The sequence below is a fragment of the Anopheles ziemanni genome, chromosome 3, assembly GCF_943734765.1.
Source record: "Anopheles ziemanni chromosome 3, idAnoZiCoDA_A2_x.2, whole genome shotgun sequence".
Lineage (NCBI taxonomy): Eukaryota > Metazoa > Arthropoda > Insecta > Diptera > Culicidae > Anopheles > Anopheles ziemanni.
In genome coordinates, this window is record NC_080706.1 from 44,615,286 (window position 1) to 44,634,670 (window position 19,385).

General features: G+C 43.1%; 1 protein-coding gene and 1 non-coding gene across 2 annotated transcripts in view; one reads left to right on the forward strand and one right to left on the reverse strand.

Moving 5' to 3' along the window:
• The first annotated feature begins 2,097 nt into the window (after positions 1-2,097).
• Positions 2,098-19,385, forward strand: part of LOC131284834 (protein couch potato-like) — a 43,936-nt gene continuing 26,648 nt past the window's right edge. Inside the window, exon 1 of the mRNA XM_058313694.1 lies at positions 2,098-2,307. Within this exon, the coding sequence (XP_058169677.1) occupies positions 2,098-2,307 (210 nt within the window). The remainder of the gene's footprint in view (positions 2,308-19,385) is intronic.
• Trnak-cuu (transfer RNA lysine (anticodon CUU)) lies at positions 4,191-4,263 on the reverse strand. Its single transcript has one exon. It is a non-coding gene; the product is annotated as a tRNA-Lys (tRNA).

The following is a 19,385-nucleotide window of genomic DNA, read 5'->3' on the forward strand; positions in this document are numbered from 1 at the left end:
CCAACGGGGGCCACATTCGCGATCGGGGTGAGAAAAACGTGGTGAAAATTGGTGGAAACTGTTTGCTGATGGGAAGGTAATAAAGCAAAACAAATTGACCGAAACGTGTTCTTAATTATTGAAATTCGAAATGATACATTCAACGAATTGGAGGCTTTTATTTTATAACTTGTTGTTCGCGTTTTTAATGATATTTTATTGGCATGTGTGTTGGGAAAAGTCGGGTAAATCGGCGAGTTTTTATAACTTTTCGTTCATCCATTGTTCTCGTTTTCGATGACATTTCATTCACTTCTGTCTTGAAAAAAGTTTGGTAAATTATTGGGATTCAATTAGGTTTTGTATAGTAAATATTCGTTGGTCATAATGAGCATTGGACATTAAATTAATTAATAAGATAGTATGAAACAAAATTAGGCAATATAAGGCTTATATTCTGATGAACCTTAGTCGTAATCTAAATTATCTCAAAAATAGCTAATTTTGTGCTTGTGATTAGAAAAAGGCTAACTTTTTACATACATTTTTTTCTTGAAAAGATGAGCTAAGCTTTTTGATAAAAAACCTTGGTATTCTTTGAATATAAACAAACTCCTTTGAATATAAAACATAGTTTATATACTCCTTATTTTTGTCTGCTTTAAAATATGTTTTTGATTTAGGTGATAAATTGAAAATTGACTTTATTTCATTTCATCCTGTGAGCCTATTGAAGACATCGTGCTAAACATTTATTTTCTTGTTGTTATCCGATCAGACATTTTTTTATCCGATAGCATTTAGTAAGGAAAGAACATTTTATTTACTTTTTGATAAAAAGTTTTTATTTATTAACAGTTTAGAAAGCGATAGAGTTTTTGTTTGTTTATCATCTGCATTGTTCAACTCCTTGTCCATTAACAGTTGACGTTCGCGCTTTGGGATTGTTATCTAAGGTTGGTGAAATACTTAATCCGTTTTTATTCTTCAATCAGTTTGCTTGTTCGGAGGTTATCATTTCAGTATCATTTGATGTTTTAAACCGGGAATTAAATCAATTGCAAACATTGAGGAAATTTAATCTCCTTGGATCCTGTTGTTTTCTTTGAAGTAGTAGAAATTGTGTTACGAAGGAGTTCAACATGTAGTTGAGAAAATCATGGAATTGGTGGCAGTTTCAGCTGGTAATGATTGGTTGTGACCGTTGTTTGCTACAATATCTTTCCACGTGGGCGGAGATAGCGCTCATACGTCCTCGGTACAAATTGTGCACCTTCGCGTGCTGTAGTTGCATGTTGCGCTGCATATGCACGTGCCATCGTTCCCGTCCACGGCACGCCTGAATGCGTTCGAATTACAAGCAAGTGCAACCACGAGCCCGGTTCCGATATCTTGCGGACATGTGGACAGCTCGGCAATCATCCGAGCGACGGTAACATCAAACCAACGTCTTACCTTAATTAATCAGCTTGTCTCGGCAGCGTCCATCATAAAACCGGGCCGGCTGATATGGCCGTCCCGGGGACGGGTGCGAATTCATTTTCCTCCCATCGGCTGCAGCAGCCGGTCGGTGGCAAATGAGATGTCGTGCGGAATGGTTTACCGGTGTAGCGTGAAATTGTGGCAAAAATATCCATCGACCGGGCTCGCTCGGTCAGCGCCCTTTCTCCGTTCCGTCCTTCCGTTTGGAGGGAAATAATTATTCACTCTGGTCTGTGGCATCGAAGCTTCTGCTCGTCATGTAGGCTTAGTGGGTTGCGATTGATCCATCCGAGTGGAATATTATTCGCACAAAAAAAAAAAAACAACACACACACAAGAAACATATGCGCATGTCCTTTATAATCATCACCTCCGAAGGATGCTCGAATCCTGCACGTTTACGTTGCCCGGCGTTCCGTGCGGCTTGCTTCCGGAAGTGGCACTAATTACGGCTCCAACTGCCGCCCGCTTAGTCGATAATTTGCACCTGAACCGAGGAATCGGATTCCGACTCGCAAACATGTCGCCAACGCATCGCGGGGTTCGACTTACCTTCGAAGACGGTGGTCGAAGACGATTCTCCAGCCCCACGAGCCCACTCGTGCTTGACGGTTGAAGGATCGATTGGAGCACGCGATGATTAATGGAATTCGACACCAGTCCTTCCGCAACCGCGGAATTTGGTCCTCCGGTGGCCACCCGATCCCGGACCAGGTGCCAGCACGCTCGGTTGATAGCTGTGTGGCCTGTGGTTACGGCACGAGGCGTGCCGGTCGGCGGGAAAGCATCTTCCGATTCCGTTGCCGGCCCATTTATCACGAATCGAACGAGACGGGCGTACCGAACGTACGTACTTACGTATTAACGCCCGATGATAACGTGAATCGCGAGCGTGGGCTAAAATTGGGCTCCTGTTACGAGCAAATCGATGCAAATCGGGCTCGAGGAAGATGGCTGGCGGGGTCGTGAAACGTTGGCAGGGGGGTTGAGGGCTTTAATAACGCTAAATGATTTTGATGAGGTATTGAGAATCGTTCGCGCCAGGTAAGTGCGGTAATCATTTATCATCGTTATTGATATGGGCAATGTTCATTTCGTGAGGGGGATTGCAAAAGAATGGCGGTGAAGGACCGGAAGATTATGATAAGGAAAATTGCTCGAAAAAGAACGGTAAAGAGGCGACGTTTTCCTTAATAAGAAGAAATTCAGCAATCGTTTTTTGCAATGTATGCAATATATTAAGTCTATTTCATTAACATTATTGTCATACATAATACCAAAGCAACTGTTTACTTCATTGTAAATTTGATAATCTTTTTAGGATACTGTTATATTGCAAACATAACACTCTCATAGTTTGTTACTTCAGTTTGTTTGTTTTTTATCAAACATACACTAAAATAGATGCCATTGATGCAACATCGATGAAAAGTTGAAAATACCATTATTGAAAAAGAGTGCTTTTTAAGTTAGGGATTCAACTACTGTTTAAACATGGCAAATGGGTTTCAAATATTACCACATTATCGGTTATATAAAATCACCATAATGTACCACTAGAACCTCTTGTACCTTTATTCTCTTGTTTAGTTTGTTTTATCCAGTAGTTCAAGAACAGTCACGTTCAGTTAATTGTTTTTTAGTCAGTTAAACTATTTTTTAATTGAATTTAAAAATGTACACAAATTATATTCATTTGAACATTTTCTACAAATAATATCAACCACAAAAAGATGGAAGTAAAAAGATGACACACACTAACTGCCGATTACGTAACAATAATCATTGATGGTACAGGTAGTACAAGATCTGCTTCTGCTATACAAAAAATAATCCGAAACTTAGCGAAATCATTTTTTGCAATCCTAACTGTTTCATGATGAAGGATTAAATCGTCGAACAAAATATCACAAAACAGGATTACGAGTTTAACTTATTTTTAGGCGGAAGCAATAGGCAAGCATAAACATCAGTTATCCATATCACTGGAGCTCGCTTGGTTGTCGTGTTTATCAAGCACTTTGTACGCATTATCTTACTTATCCATTTCCATCCGAAAACAAAAAGAAAACCCATCGCCATCGTCGCATGTTGTCGCTCGGCGACGCAGCGCGACACCCTTCCGTGTGGGGCGGGAGATGGTTAAACGTAAAAGACGCTTAAATAATTGGAACGATTTGGCGCAATTATCGTCCGTGGCCGTAATTATCAGCTTGTATTACGCCTTTTTGCCTGCGTCTATGCGTTGTCCGTGGCATCCAGCTGGCGGCGGTGGAAACGTACGTACGGAGGAACATCGTTATCTGCATTGAAGGGTGCGCGGTGGTGTAATCCTGCAGAGGAATGCTATCATCGCCCAAGAAACGGAAGTCGCTCAGAAACGGGAGGTTCTCTCAAACTGGAGGATTATTGCTGCTTCCTTTCGGAGAGTCATGTAATATTTTTTTCTCTTACGGAATGTCTGTGTCTCTGCTGTGTTATTTTTCTTTCAGATTATTTAGCAATCTAAAGATTTTTATGGTTGAATAGTATTTAAAGCCAATTGAGAAGCGCTCGGTTTGGCTGGCAAATAACGATAAAACAGTAAGCTTGGCCATAAAACATAATTGGTTGTTGGTTGTCCGTCTGGATTGGGATAAAGCAAGGCAATGTTAGCATTATGTTGTGTACTGTCCAGAGTCATAGTTATCCACATTGTTGTTTAGAAATCGATAAAAAATAAACATTACCGCCCAACGTGGGGCTCGAACCCACGACCCTGAGATTAAGAGTCTCATGCTCTACCGACTGAGCTAGCCGGGCTTACATTGGGATTGGACACATAATCGTTTTGTTGCGTCCCAATGTTTAACTTTCTCATAAGAAGTAGGCGAAGAGGTTAATTGCTTTACCATCTTTGGATTGAACCAATTATTTCGAGGCATGACTATAGGGTTTAAAATTAAAGCGAAAGGTAAAAACATACCAGCTGATTATCACACACAGCCAATGAATGTCACATTCTTTCCCAGCTCTCTTGGTTGCTGTTATGGTGCAATCTGTAACGCGTTTCGCGTCCCTTCACTGCAAGCACTCGCGCTCTTCTGCTCCCAAGCGGAAAACCCGGCCCCGGGTGTGCGGTGGCTCGTGTAAAACGCACACTTACGTGCCCATGGGGTAGCAATTTGTCTTATTAAGTGTTCCATTTCCATTTCCGACGGACGGAAGTGCGCGGATGGCTCTCCACTGAACCGTGACGTAATGGTAATGGTATGGTGTTGTGGATTCTTTTGCGCCCGGCTCGACTTCTTCCGTCTTGCATCTTGCCTAGCGACCCTCCCACCCGATGGCACATGAATCGTTACGCTCTGGATGACGATTCGTCTTCTTTCCACCGGCTCGCACATGCGGCACACACAAGGAAGCTGTCCGTACGTGAACGTTGCCTAAAGTTGGACAAGAAATGATTGACAGATCTAACAAATTTTAGCGCAATTGTTTATGCTCACAAGTGTCTCAAGGAGCGAAGGGGGGGGGGGGGGGGGGGGGGAGGGATCGTTCGGCGGTCGAAAGAAACTGGGAGCTGACATTGATGACACCAAGCAGAAGCGTCGGCGTTGTACGTATGTTGCCGAGGCGTTGTGTCAGGCGTTGGTGTATTTGGTTTTTCCTTCCATTTTGGAATGTCTTTCCGCCTGCCCGACATCGTCAGTGACTTGATTTTCATAACGGTTCGAGCGCCGCCCGTCATAGCGTAAATGCCGTACTGCGGCCAGGATGAAGGTGATTGATGGAACAACAGTCAGTGAACGGTGTTGCACTGACCGGCGGTTGTACGACACGCATCGAGCACATGGTGGCGGAGGTGTTTCTGATGCTACGCCATCTTGTATCTCATCCCACATTCGAGACGTGTTCGGGGAAACAAGCCTGCCTGTAGGAAAATATCATTTATTTTCAAGGAGCCACCCTGGTCGATAAGAACTGGTGTATGCACATGTGCCTGAGTGCTTGCAAGAAAGCATTCAATAATTGTACATCGTCTGCTATGGAACTGCGAAGGACGTCCAGCTTGCGGTGAAACAATCGGAAACATTTGTCAATGCTTAATTTCTCGATCTTTTGAGCTACGTCTTCTCAGTCTTAGGTTGTCATGACATCGATGTATCCGAGTGCGATGATGGGTTCTTAGAGATCTTACAATTATTACATGGATTTCATCAAGCACAGGTTCCCCAACGTTACATACCATTGTTGTAACGCTGTAGGAATAAGCTTTCAACAGATAAAACACACATTGTTGTAAGAAAAGTCTTCCAGACGTAAGCTTACCGCATGAACCAAACATCATCGCCGGTCTTAGGATTTTGCGGATGATCAAGATATTCTTCTGAAGCTTATTTATGCCTCAACGAGCACGCAAGCGGAGACAAATTCCATATATTCTACACACGATAATTCCTCGACCTGGTGAACGGTTCCGTGCAGTGTTTTCCATTGCGTCGAGATAATTTGGACATGGTCAGAATGTAATGCGCATCAAGCACCGGTGCCCTAGCGACCGGTGGCGCTGTTGATGCCGGTCGTGATGGTTCGGATAATCGGTCGAGGCAGGATGGTGCAATATCACAAAATTGTCGTTTGAGTCGGCCTGGAAACTTCCCTCTATCTGCACCAGGACCTGCACTAGGCGCTGCCATGGCTGCCATCAAGTGTAAACGGCAAGGTGCAGCATCTAATGGTGGTAAGTTTTGCATTTGAATTCCAACTCGAAAGTGCTGGACGACTTGTGCGTTTCCCCGGTAAACGGCATTTCACAAACAGGTTTGCATTAGCAACGACCTCAAGGATGCCATCATCGGGTAAAAGCTGGAAAAGTTGGTCCAACCACTTCCCGCATGAAGGATAATAAATGGTAATCGTATGATTCTGCCGTCGTCGCTTAGGATACGAGTCTTTCTGCAAAAACCAACCGCCATGAACGTGAAGCTGCTTCTGTGAGTTGTATTTTCATAGGAATTAGATTGTTGTGTTGTGTACAAGAGCATGCAAGAATTATTTATAGGAACGATTAAGCTGAGCTCGAGTAATTGCCACTGGTGGCACAGGAAAATAAGAATACTAATCTATTCTGAGAAATAAACATACGATTGATTGATGTGGTTCTGGTTTGAACTTTTATGAACTTAATTAGGTGCTCATGTGAACTGAATCAATTAACCATATTTTTCTACGAAGTAGCTCAAACATAATATATATCTCAGAAAGTATTTTTCTTAATGAGTTGCAATAAATTGAATTTCCTCCCTTGAAAACAGCATCGATTTCTGTTGCGCAGCCGTTTCGATGATGATGAAATTGACTTCGAAATCGAATCAGTTAAGTCTAAGTCGGCCGATGGGAAGCTACAAGTGGTGCAACCAGGGTCCGACAGCAAAAAGTTATTAATTACCCGAAGCCCACGGTGTGAGGCAATCGTCTTGACGAAATATAGCTTGAAATTAATTACTACCTCGTCGCTTCCCGCAACGGATACAGGACCCAATCCCTTGGAGACCGGGACCATTTCAAGGTGCTATATTCATTCAGGTATCGCACGTGCGATCCAGGATAATCGAGAGTAACATTTTACCATTGGTGGGCAATTTCGGTCGAAAAGTCAAAACGACAATCGTTCCCACATCACCTTGAGTCGCTTGGGGCAACGGTGGCGCTGAAGTGGCGCTACAGCGCGGCAACAAAACCTCAAAATCCCAGAGGAAATCGCTCCTGGCTTGCGAAACCTCCCCGCTCTCCGCAACGGTAATGCCTCTCGTCGAACCTCATTAGCAATAAATTAGAGGCCGCTTTGGATCGGGCTTCGCTCGTGCTCCTTTTTCCGGGCGATTCAGTCTCGTGGGACCGAACGGTTCCCGGATTGCGCTGAAGGTAAATGGAAATGTCAGGAGCTTTTGCAGAGTGCCCGCCAGTGACATGACGATGGCTTCTACGGGCGGGAAGGGTGTGTTCGTTCGGGATTTCGTGATGAATTTCGTATTCAATCCTGGCCGAGCAGCCACCAGATTGGAAGGAAACGGAGGCCAGGGAACGAAACAAATTAATTAAAAATAATGTTATTCCTTGGCATTCGATGGGAAATAAAAACCACACTAGACGATAAATTATGCTGATTTCCCTTCCGCATCCGACAGCCGTCGGTCTCGCTTTCCACTGCTGTCTGTCGCTGTGATAATAATTTATAATGCCCAAGTAGCTTTCGGCGCATTCGTTTTGTCTCAAATCTGGGGAAAAGGTTACTGGGCTTGGCCAGAAGGGAGACGAAGTGATAATTTGGGGAAGACATATTTTACATTTCAGTGTAGATAACATTTTTTCAAAGGTCCAACACAAAACATATTGTCTCTTGAATGTACAATGATAGGAAGAAAAGTTTAAATGCTAATACACATTGCAACTAAATCAAGCATGTGGCTCAAGGTTACCATGATTGCGTTCATTTCAAACTACGGAGTATCTTTACAGCTGATCTTCAAGCCTGAAACACATCCACCCTAATCTCCCTATTTACGAAAATTAGAATGTTCTGAAAAGAAGCAATTCGGTAGCCATTAGGTGAAATCTTTCCCTTCCCTGTGCAGCAGCACTCGGAATGGTATGTTTTCCTGCAAATGTAGCGTACATCGGAATGCGACCACCGCAAATGGGCAGGATCGAAGGGAGCTAACCCTTAAACGAGCGCATTCGTCCTTATTATGTCCATTGGCCATTGGTTTTTCCATTCCTGGAGATCCCGTCCCGGGCCGCGGTTCGTGGGAGCAAAGTGGATATGACACCCTCCGAGATCTCCCGTTGGTTACGTTCCGGTAGAAAAGGATCGCTTCTCACCCAAACCAGCATCACCCCAATTACACATTGTAAAAGCGATGCAGCTTCGGTCCTAAGTAGGATTAAATTTTTTCCCAAAATTAAATATTTACGTTAATGGCGCACGAAACCGGGGGTTTGTGCGAAGGACCGTTTCTGGAATGGATAAACGTAAGAGGTTGCCATTGCCTGGATGCTATCATCGGTTCACCAGCTGAATTTTCGAACCATTCCAACCATGGTCGGGCGCACGTTATCTACCGTCGGGCGACTGTCTTTAAGCGGTGGATGGCAACAAACGCCTGTGGTGGAAGCCTAATTAGCAGCGTTTTATGAAATAAAGCTTCTTTTAATGTGCCGTCTTGTTGGGCGATTCGATGCAGTATATACCGTTTTTCGCCATCCAGCCCTGGTATTGTAATGCAGGGATAGGTTGACATTGGTGGCAAACATGCTTTTACATTGGTTCGGAAAATGCATGTGAAAATTTGGATAAATAGCATTGAGAGTAAACGACTGAACAAAATGGTTTAAATGTATTTGGTTACAAGGTTAGTAATTAAGTAACCAGAGAGTACAAACATGAGTTCACTGGTCCCTTTCTTTAATGTTGTTTTGAATCAGTTATGCTGCACGTCTTATTTAATAGTATTTACGAAACGTCTTAATTTTTGTGATACTGCGTAAGCATGTTTGAAAACATGTTTGTGTCAGCAAACTACGTCTTTGGTTGTGAAGTAAGAAGCACCACCCTACTGATTGTGTAACAATTCTCTGTCGGGCGAATTCCGTCGTAAGCCACGGTACCTCTTTCCACCGTGACCTACCGAAGGTATGATATATTGAAGGCACTTTTCTCAATCGTTGCCGACCGGTCTTGTTTTCCTCCCAAGACGAGGTAGGCTTAGTGAATTATGACATTTCGATAAGATTGTTTAATAAGGCTGGCCTTAGCAAAAATGGTGCCCTGCGTCTTACTCATAGCTCACCCTACTGTTGGAAACGCTTGGAATTAAGGAATCCCTTGCCACCTGGCGAGGCCCCCTTTTTCCTTTTCCCTCCTGTTCAACCATTCGCGCTAATGATGGAAGAAGAATTTAATGAATTTAATCACCTCGTAACGATACGGAAAAGCCCACAGGACTGGGCCGCGTTCCATGTGCGGTTGTTTGGGGTCGTAAAATGCGTCTCCATTCAACAGCGGTGTGACAATCGAAATAATAATCCATCAACGCTGCGCTTGTGCGGGTCGAGATAGCGTAATGACTCCAGTGCGCCAAACCGTGAGATTAAAAGTTGCAACACTAGTCAGTATTTAAGAGCGCCAACATCAGGCTTAAGGGCAATCCATATTGAAGAAATGTATAACGCTGGCAAACACGAAAAAGGGGTGATTTGTGGTGGTGGTTTCAATTGGCTCCACGTTGGCTCGGAGTGCTTGAACTCGCTTGGTAGCATTAATCGTAATTTTTCCTTCAAGGACCTGCTGTAACGACATTTCATGACGACTAGGGGTACATGTAATTTTCCTACTTGAAAATGTTGTTCTTGTGTGTCGAAATTGTACTTTTAACCTCCTCGCTAGTGTTCGCAGCTGCGTGTTAACATAATTCGGTTAATAGGGTAAATGTGTATGCTAATAAGGTTGCTTACAGGAACGGCTCCTGGTTTAGTGGCACGAACACGAACCGTGCTAAGAAAACTGTTGCGCGCTTGTGGGGCTTCGCGTTTTAATGGGCCGAAAAAAAACGAGCACATGAAAATAGGGTCCTTGATTGACCTATTTCAGCACGTTCATGAAGACTGTATGCAATAGTTAGCTACACGTTTGTTAAGTGTGACTGTATCATCGACTTCTGGGAGCAAAGAAAGTCTAGCTTACGTGCGTGAAATGATCTTTATCGATATTGCTACATGAAAAATAAGCTCTATGTCTTCGACTGCTGGACATCATCTCTAAACATCCTTTCATAGGAAAATCTGAACGTCAGACTGTTGTTCAGCTATAAACAAAATGGTTTGGTCGTTTAATAGAACAAAAGCTGTGCCAAAGATTCCATCGCCGTACATGGTATTGTACTTTATGGGACGATATTAGTACCGATGTCATCGTTAGGACGCTTTTGCCGCTCACTCATTTTGCAATAATGAATCTGATGTGGTTTGGAAACAAATGTGATGTGCTGGGTCGTCATGTTTACTTTTCAGCACGTACGAGACTGCTTTTGAAAGCATATAACGCACCAAGAACATGGTTTCTATCATGGGCCTTCTCTCGGGAGTGCCATCCCACTCGGATGGAAAGAAACCGGCAAGCCCTAAACAAGGTCTGTTTGATGTTGTGACAGTTGGCCTCACATTAAGGCACGAGTTGGAAACATCGTAGCAATTGGCCACACTGTTTCGGCAGACGGTTCTATCGCATACACAAAAGGAGATGACTTTTCCGTCGACAAGTTTTGTGCACTTTTTGAGAGCAACATCAATGAATCAGGCCGTGCTGAATGTTAACAGTTATTTTGTGTTCAGATGTTCCCTTTTAATGGCACTCCAAGCGAGAGGTCGCTCGTACCTCACCGTACCTTCATATCACGGGCTCAAACTGTCTACCTTTGTGATCAGGTGCAAAATAATTCCTAACGATAGTACTGTCGTTGGGAGAAGGTGGAACAAATTCGAAGAACCTATCATCTCTCACCCTTAGAATCACCAAAAAGAGGCAAGTTTGCGACCAAATCAATGTTTAATCTCTCCGGCCGCGGGGCGTGTGACCATAAAAACGGAAATGAAAATGACAAAACAACCTAGGGTAAGAGTCATGAGAGGCACGCCTTGGTTTGGCCAGAAGGAAAAAATCAGGAAGCAACCGAGCCTTCCCACCATCTTGCTTCATCTGGGCCAACCCGGTACGCGTCCATGTTGAGTAAGCGAAATTTGTTTGAATACAACTCCGTGGGATGTAGAAAGAGTTTCATAATCTGGGTTGCCATTTTGTATGGCATGTTCGAGAAGGCAGCCCAACAGCTGGCCCCATTGGCTGAGTATAAGGAAGGTGTGTGGATTTTGTTCGATTTTTTTTTCTTTCGCCGAGCGGAAATGATAAGCAATCCTTCGAGGACTCGGTCAGATTGGTGAACGGATGGCAAAAGATTGGCCAAGGCGGTACATGCGAACCGGTTGGTATCGGATGACCGGACGAGAAGAAGAAGCTTTCCAAGCAGAACCAGCGTCGTTCTGTTGGCCAAATGTGGGAGCCTTCAATATATCCAAATAGGATACATCTAATAGCTCTAGAAGAGAAAAAGTGTGATGGCAAGGGAAGGAGGAAAAACATCGTCGGCATTTGGCAGGCGACGCCATGAATGGCTGTTGTGCTGTTTCGGAAAAATGATCCAATCGGTACACACACACACGCCTCGACACACACACACACACCCACACACATCCTATCGATAATCTAGCACGCCATATCCTCCAGGCATCGTCCGGGTGTCGGTTTGATGGGAAATCAAACACGAATTAGATTTTAGATAGGAAGAGAATTTTCTCCAATCCCGCGCAAACCGGGCGAGGCCTTGCGCGGAGGGGATGTTTAGCGGTTCGGCGCAAATAGGAAATAGACTGCCGGGACCTAAACGGTCCTTTGGAGTCGGTATTGGGCGTCGGGTGGACGCTCGCAACCGTGCCGAAAAGGAAAACGAAACGGCACGAGCTATCGTAAAAGTCTGTTCGAGCGGGAGTATGTTTGGCGTGCCTTGATGGGATACTGTTTGAAAGATAATTGTCCGGAGATAGTGGTGGCATTATTGAATGATACCCCGGCTACGACCGAATGGTGCTACAGCAGGCGATTAAGATGATCTGTTTCTGATATTGGTTTTCTCGTGTCTCATGTTTGAAATGCGCTATATTCGGTCATACGGTATGCAATATTAAAATTCAATTAAAGCAGTTTGGGCTGATGATTTGCACAAGATGGCTTTTTGAAGAAAGAAAGTTAGAATGTGATAAGTTCTCTAGTACTGTTTATTCAGGTGTAAATGATTTTTTTTTTAATTAGAAAAATACTTTATGAGGAAGATCACAAACATTTTCCAGATAATTTTTTTTTAATTTAAAAAGAGTATCTATCAGAAAAAGTGTTGAGAAATCATTTTAAAGAAATCCCAAACAAAAATAATTAAAAATTCGTTAAAAAACATTTATTTAAATTTTAGTGTGTTCGTTACTATTTGAAATTAAAATTCTTGGTAAAACTGAATAGATTATTTCTGATGCTATGAAATCACGATGCAAAGAATATTTGTGATTTAGAAAACACAACAGACGAATAAACATTTATAAGAAGTTTAAAATACATAAAAATTCTTGTCGAATTCGGAATAGTCAAAGCTTTTTTTTAGAATTTTCACACCTCGTTTACCTTGTATGTCATATCTAGAATAAACTTCAATTATCACGTGTAGTAAAGATGTGTTAAACTATCATGCGGAAAGCTAACTTTGCTCTTCAACCAGCTTTAGTTCAGGATATAAATTGTTAAGAAAATTACTTATGCTCTATAACTTCCAATAAGATTCAGGGTGCAAGGTGCTGCATGAAAAATCACTGCATCGTTAAAAATACCATCGATCGACATGAAGAAAAAAGAAATTGATTGCAAAGCTTAGGATGTATTTTAATGCTTCGCATTTTTCAACTCTGGTTCATTTTTTTACTACCTTTTCCCCCCTAGTTTTCCCAAGCGTTGAAACAGCTGTAATGAGCATGTGGCACCAACGGTAACCGAGACTTAGAGCTAGTGCTGATGCAAGCACTGCACCAAGTGTTGACTTATGAAACTAACGGCACATTTAAAACTCACTTCATTACAGCCGATGGGAGTGCTTTGTATCGTTTTGTTCGCGTATCCGTTCCTCTTGCTTTGTATATGTTTTTCCACGAATCTGATCCGGCGCACGATTCGCCAGCGCCCCCGGAAGTGTGCGGTGAAGGAGTTACATTCGTACAATCTCCTCCGTGTGCAACTTTCCGGCTTGCTGGCCGGAAGAATGCAACCTCAAGGTCTGATGGGGCGGAGTAGATGCTTTGCCCACTAGAACGACGTTCCGGCCGGTACACCGGAAGTAAATGTGCACCGTCGAATGCAGCTTCGGAGCGTGTTATCGGCCCGGGGTGGGGAAGTAAATGAAGTCGAATGCCCTGGCGTTCGTGTTTCGCCTGCGTGACTCACGAAATCTAAGCACTTACTTTGCGGGCACTATTAACAGCCGGATCTTATTTACTCCGTTTTCGGTGCAAGAGGCAACTGCACCCGTATGAGCGTGTGAGAAAGTGACCTTTGCACCTTGCAGCCGTGCGGGTTAACCCTCTTACGGGTGGTAAACTCGACAAGTGTATGTAAATCGGCATCGTTAGCCGCACATTTCCGGCCGGGTGTTGCCGGATTTTTCGGTTCTACGTTGGAGTGTGCTCAAATTTACGAATGATTAATTGAATTTATGCAGCCAAGGTGCATGTAGCGGTGGCATGATGAAATAAAGACGCCAGGTCAGGCAACGGAACCGATATCTTGCTGCCGGGAAGGTAGAATGAAGAGCGAGAAGGTAATTTCAGTGTCGAGCGATAAAGATTTCATAAATCATACCTTTCCGTATGCAACGGTTGGAAGAAATAATAACGGTGGTGAACAATGTTTACGGCAAACGTGCACACGCTCCAATCCAAACTAAATGCACGTTATTTAAAATGAAAAATGTAAAGTACTAAAAATAAACAGTCGTTTACGGGAGCCAGTGTCAAGAAACGCATCAGCAAATGTGCCTGATGGTGCAATAAATGAGTCGCTTTAGCTCATGTACTAGCAGAAAATGATCACTCGAACTGAAAATGTGCAGAAAATGAGGCGGAACGTCATTAAAATGTGTGCATCGGTGCACTTTAAAGTTGCACTTCGTTGTCATGCATCGTAGGTGAACATAAGTGGACGACTAAAATTTCACTCTGCAAGAGTACAATAATTTTAAAATTTTAAGTTTTATTATGAAAGTAAACGATTTACAATCCAGATGAGAATTGTTTCGATATCCGGAAGAGTGTTTGCATCTTCAATCTATCCCCAGTCTTCCAGCTACATTTACAGATTACAGAGCCGGAGGTTTTAATTTAGCTTCCCCTTACCTCTCATGCCCCCTTGAATCTTCATTATTTTTCTCGTGCACGACGCCAGCGGAAGCAGATAGAACCGATTCACCGATCGTATCTGGCAGTGACCGTGAAATCCGAATGCGGGGAAACTATAGCTGGCGTTCACCTTCGACCACCGCGGCGTGGCGCTTCCGATGGGATCGATTTCGAACGTTAGTAACAGTTTATGGTTACGATATCGCCGGGATGCCATTATCGTTTAATTAGATTGCTCAGCTCAGAACGAAGTTTTTTTTTGTTTTTACTTCGTCCATTTCCACTTCCTAGTCAGGTTTTTCCGAACAAAGAAACGTTGGCTGGGAAGCGAAGCAGTTTCCGGCGGATGTACAAGTATGGCACAGCGCTCAACCTGAAAAGACTGCCCGCTTCCAATGACACGCGCCGACGTTGTTGTGGAGCGACCTTACGGATTTTCCTGGCTAAAGGTGAACTCTCACCTCCCACGCCTCGTTCAAACGGTAGGTGGCGTGAGTCGGCCGATAACCGCCGGTGATAATGCTACCGATCATAACGATCGTAATGAGGCTACTGAACGTCGTCGCCATAAAGTTATCGACAGCAGCAGCGGCCCCTTCCATCCTCCTCAAACAAACTAATTATGCATTCCATTTTTCCCTCATGATTCACGTACGAATTTTATTAATTAATTTGCGTCACGCTGGATTTGCCGAGGGGTCGTTGGTTTATTGGAGCCTTTTCCTTCGTGTTCGGCCGCTCGGGAGTGCTCCGAGGGTCTGCGTTTGCCGGGAGGCTAATGTTTTGCGACAGCTTTCGGTACTGCTCACTGGGCTCATTAACCGAAGCACGAGAGACTCGTTGCGAATTAGAAATGTGTTGATGCTGGCGGCCAGGGAACTTTTTTTTATTGGGGAGTGATAATAGAATTACTTGTTGATTTTTATTTGCACTTTGCGTTAAATTCATTTATCGGAGTCTGTTATTTAAATATTCCAATTTGCGTTCATTAAATCTACAATCATCAGAGGATATCTCATCTTTATAAAGACTTTATTCTTCTTATCTTTATATTACCTTATCTTTATAAGATAGTGTTATGTAAGATAGGGAAAACAGACCATCCTCCATTCCAATTAAACGTAAAATATGTGCTGCTCATTATACCATTTATTGTAGACCGTCTTCAGTTTTCTGTTGAGATATTGAGAAAAACCTAAAGCTTATCAAATTTAGGTATTTGCTTTAATTTAATAACCTTATTTACGGTAATTATTATTTCATTGTATAATTCATATTCAAGTTATTGATGCAAAATCCAATTTTGATTCTAAACTTAATTGTGTCAACACAACATGAAAAATAAGTTAGTGTATCGAATTGAATAATTAAAACTAAATAATCCACAGATTGCAAAATGAATGGTCATTTTTTATTCCAATTAATGACTTTAGTAGCAGTCAATAAAGGCATATTTATATCAATTAAATTTTCAATGAGGGATCAATTAATGTTCCTTAATTGAATCGACTTTAAAGTTTAAAATTAAAAATAAAATGTCTTAGTGTGTCGTTTTTGTTTTAATCTCATGTGTCCTACGGTTGGAAAATTATTCCAAGCATTCACTTAGGGCATTTTCTGAACGCTCTTTTACAAACAAAACTTACGATATCATTTGCATATCCACCGAGAAACATCCCGCAGTCCGTCCCGAAGCAAGTGTTTTGTTTCACTTTAATTAGTCCACTGCACTGTCCGGCCCAGTCAAGAGATTACACCACGTCAAAGCACTCGCTCGGGTGGAATCGGGTTTCGGCAATGCAGGTTGACAGTGGTTGGCGCAATCATTGTGGACAACTGGTGCTTTTAAAAGCCACTCGCCCAGCGCATCCTGTCGACCAACAGCACTCCAGCGTTTGTTGGGAACCCAGAATTCGGGGCGGTCGGGGTTTGGTTTTTCGATCTCACAACATTTGCATGCAGCCGGCAGCTGGCGGTGCAAATAATGGATCCGTAATTCATAATGAATCTCATTAACATACACGGCACATACGTTTTACCGGCCGGAACGAATTCGCGAGTCATTAGCCACGATGGCACGACGGCGGTCCGCTGGGAATGCGTCCCATTTACATCCCGAGGCCTTCGGGAGCGATTGTCCCCGGGGGGATGGCCGTGCTGGGGCTGCTACCGTGACAATTCCTGCGCTCCTGAATAATTTAACCGTCGTTCCCGTTTGCCGCATCGCCAATGAGTACGGTTTTCTGGCGCATTCGAGCTTGCGGGGTGCTGTTTGGTGGTTGTTTCTTTCTTTTCATGGTCGGCTCTAAAACTGTCCCCATGCCAGCTCCTATAGTATTCGTCATTCCTTGGGGGTTATTTGGTTCCCATCGGTCTCTCCAACTCCCCAAGGCGATATAGCAGTCATCCCGGCAGTTCCCTGCATTCGTTGCGGGTGAAATCCGAAAACAAGATCTCTTGCCGCCGATTTTCCTAGGATTACTGGCAGCATGCTTTCCATACCAAGTACGGTTGTGTGTTTGGGCATGTGTGTGTGTACTGCATCAAATACCACCAGGCGGATATGTGAGGGGAACGTTATTACGTTGTTATCTTTTTTTATGCTGCCTGTGTGTGCAAATATTTGCTAAACTAATTTTAATTCTGATGACTTTCAGAACCTCGGTACACGGGGCACGTGGTGGAAAGATTCAGCTTCGCGATAGCGACTGATAAATGCCGTAAAGGATGTGTAAGCGTGAGAGGACGAGCGAGCAGCGTGGCGCAAGGTGAAAGAGAAAGCGGGACAGTGGTAGTTAAAAAGCGATTAAGTTCTGTGATTGTAAGATCGTCGGCGAGATGCAGGAAGGACCTTCCGGAGGAAGCCGGTGTGCAGGAGCGCAATCATTGCCGCTGAATGTTGGCCTCGTATCCACGGGAGATTTTGTGGTCCGGCCTTGGAATTCACGAGCAGAATGCATGACAGTGGAAAACTAATTTCATTCTCGTTAGGATGGTTCCCGCCCGGGCATTCGGGTGAAGCACTTTCGCTCACGCTCGTGTGACTGCGGACAGGATAAGGGTCTCCGGGGAGGTGGAAGAGATGTAATGATGGAAAATAAAAACTGAAAATTATACGTTGAAAAATGAAGACATCAAAAACAAAGCCCCGGCATAGCAACGGTGAGACAAGGGATCGCGTGTAGGGGCAGTGGGGGAGCAATGCTCACATTTACCTGCAAGAACGTGATACCGTCGAATGACGAATTTTTGCCCAAACCGGCGAACTTTGTGATTACATTCTCTCTCAAAATGGCCGTTCTGTCAGCAGTTAATTCCTGAAACATACCAGTGGATTTATTATGTAGAGGAACGAAGATACAAAAGAGACTGATAATACTTTGTTTTGGGAATGGTTGCCTTGAATATACAGATGGACATACCTCTAAAGCGGGAATCAGCACAAGCTTCTCTGAGGCCACAAAATCATGAAGTCCAATCAGCAGTCGGCAAATCCCGCGCCTCTAGCCAATTTTGTGTGACTCGCAGGATTTTGAGAGTTGCAATATTTAATGAATTAAATGTAGCTATGAAAAAAAAACCATTGAAATATTTTTGTATATTTTCCTTGAAAGTTTTTCTAGCATGTAAAATAATTTAACATACCTGATGTTAGCAGGATCAAACAGTACATTTAAAGATAGTGTGCCAAACTCTGGGAGATTGGAGGGTTTTCCAATAGTCTGCTCCCTGGCATAACTGTGAATCGTGTGCCGACCCCTGGTTAGGGCAATCATTATTCTAAAGACTGCAACATTGAATTCATCGTCGTCAGGCTTTGGTCCGCGCGAAAAAGGAAAACCTAGCGATAGATCGTAATTGGTCTTACACTGATTTAAAGAAATGCAAAAGTAATTTAAAACACTAATGGAGCAACCAATCATTTTCATACAAGTTAGAAGTTTTGTGGATTATTGTGAATTCCAAATTGATTACAAGGAAAAATGTAGAAAGTAAGGAAATGTTGGTAGAAATAAACGTATTACAAATGTAGGGTAGTCTGATTACTTACAGTGAGCCCAAAAAGTATTCGTCTAGACGAACATTTCTTGAAAACCCCATAATTTGGAGCTATGTAGGCTCAAAAAATGCGTTTGAATGGCCATGGTCGGTAGAGGATTGGCCAATTCGTATATATCAATCAAATTTGCTAGTACAACTTAACAACACTAGTGGCCATGGCGCAATATTACAAAAAAAGCATTTATGATGAACGCAAAAAGTATTCGTCTACTTCGGATTGTTGTCCTATTTTCGAGGCAACCAGCTTACTGTGTTAAGATTTAATATTTTTTTAGGGTATCGCTTTGCTTCAATGACACTTTTTGGTCTACGTGGCATGGAATTGACCAAATTTGTCAAGACGGTAGGCGGTATTCGGTCCCATTCTGCTTGTAAGGCGCCTTTCAACTCATCCTTGTTAAAGATTGTCTGTTTTCGAAGGGAATCATCTAAAATCTTCCATAGATGTTCTATCGGGTTCATATCTGGACTCTGTGGGAAGCGAATTGAGTTGTTTTGGGACATTATAACGAAGCCCCAACTTGGTATTTACGGCTGTGTGCTAAGGCTCGTTATCTTGTTGGAATAGGAATCTTCCTTGAAATCCTAACTTCTCGGCGCTTTTTATACAACTGTCTTTCAAAATTTGAACGTAGGTTTTGTGATCCATTACCCCATCAATGAATTGCAACTGCCCCAATCCTCCTGCACTCATGCACCTCCAAACCATGTCGGAACTTTCACCACATTTCACCGTTGAAACAAGCTTCTATGTTTGCATCTCAGTATTGCATTTTTTATGTGGTTAAAGCTCGTGGCCGACCTTTTCGTTGCTTATTTTTGAATGTTTTTGAGTC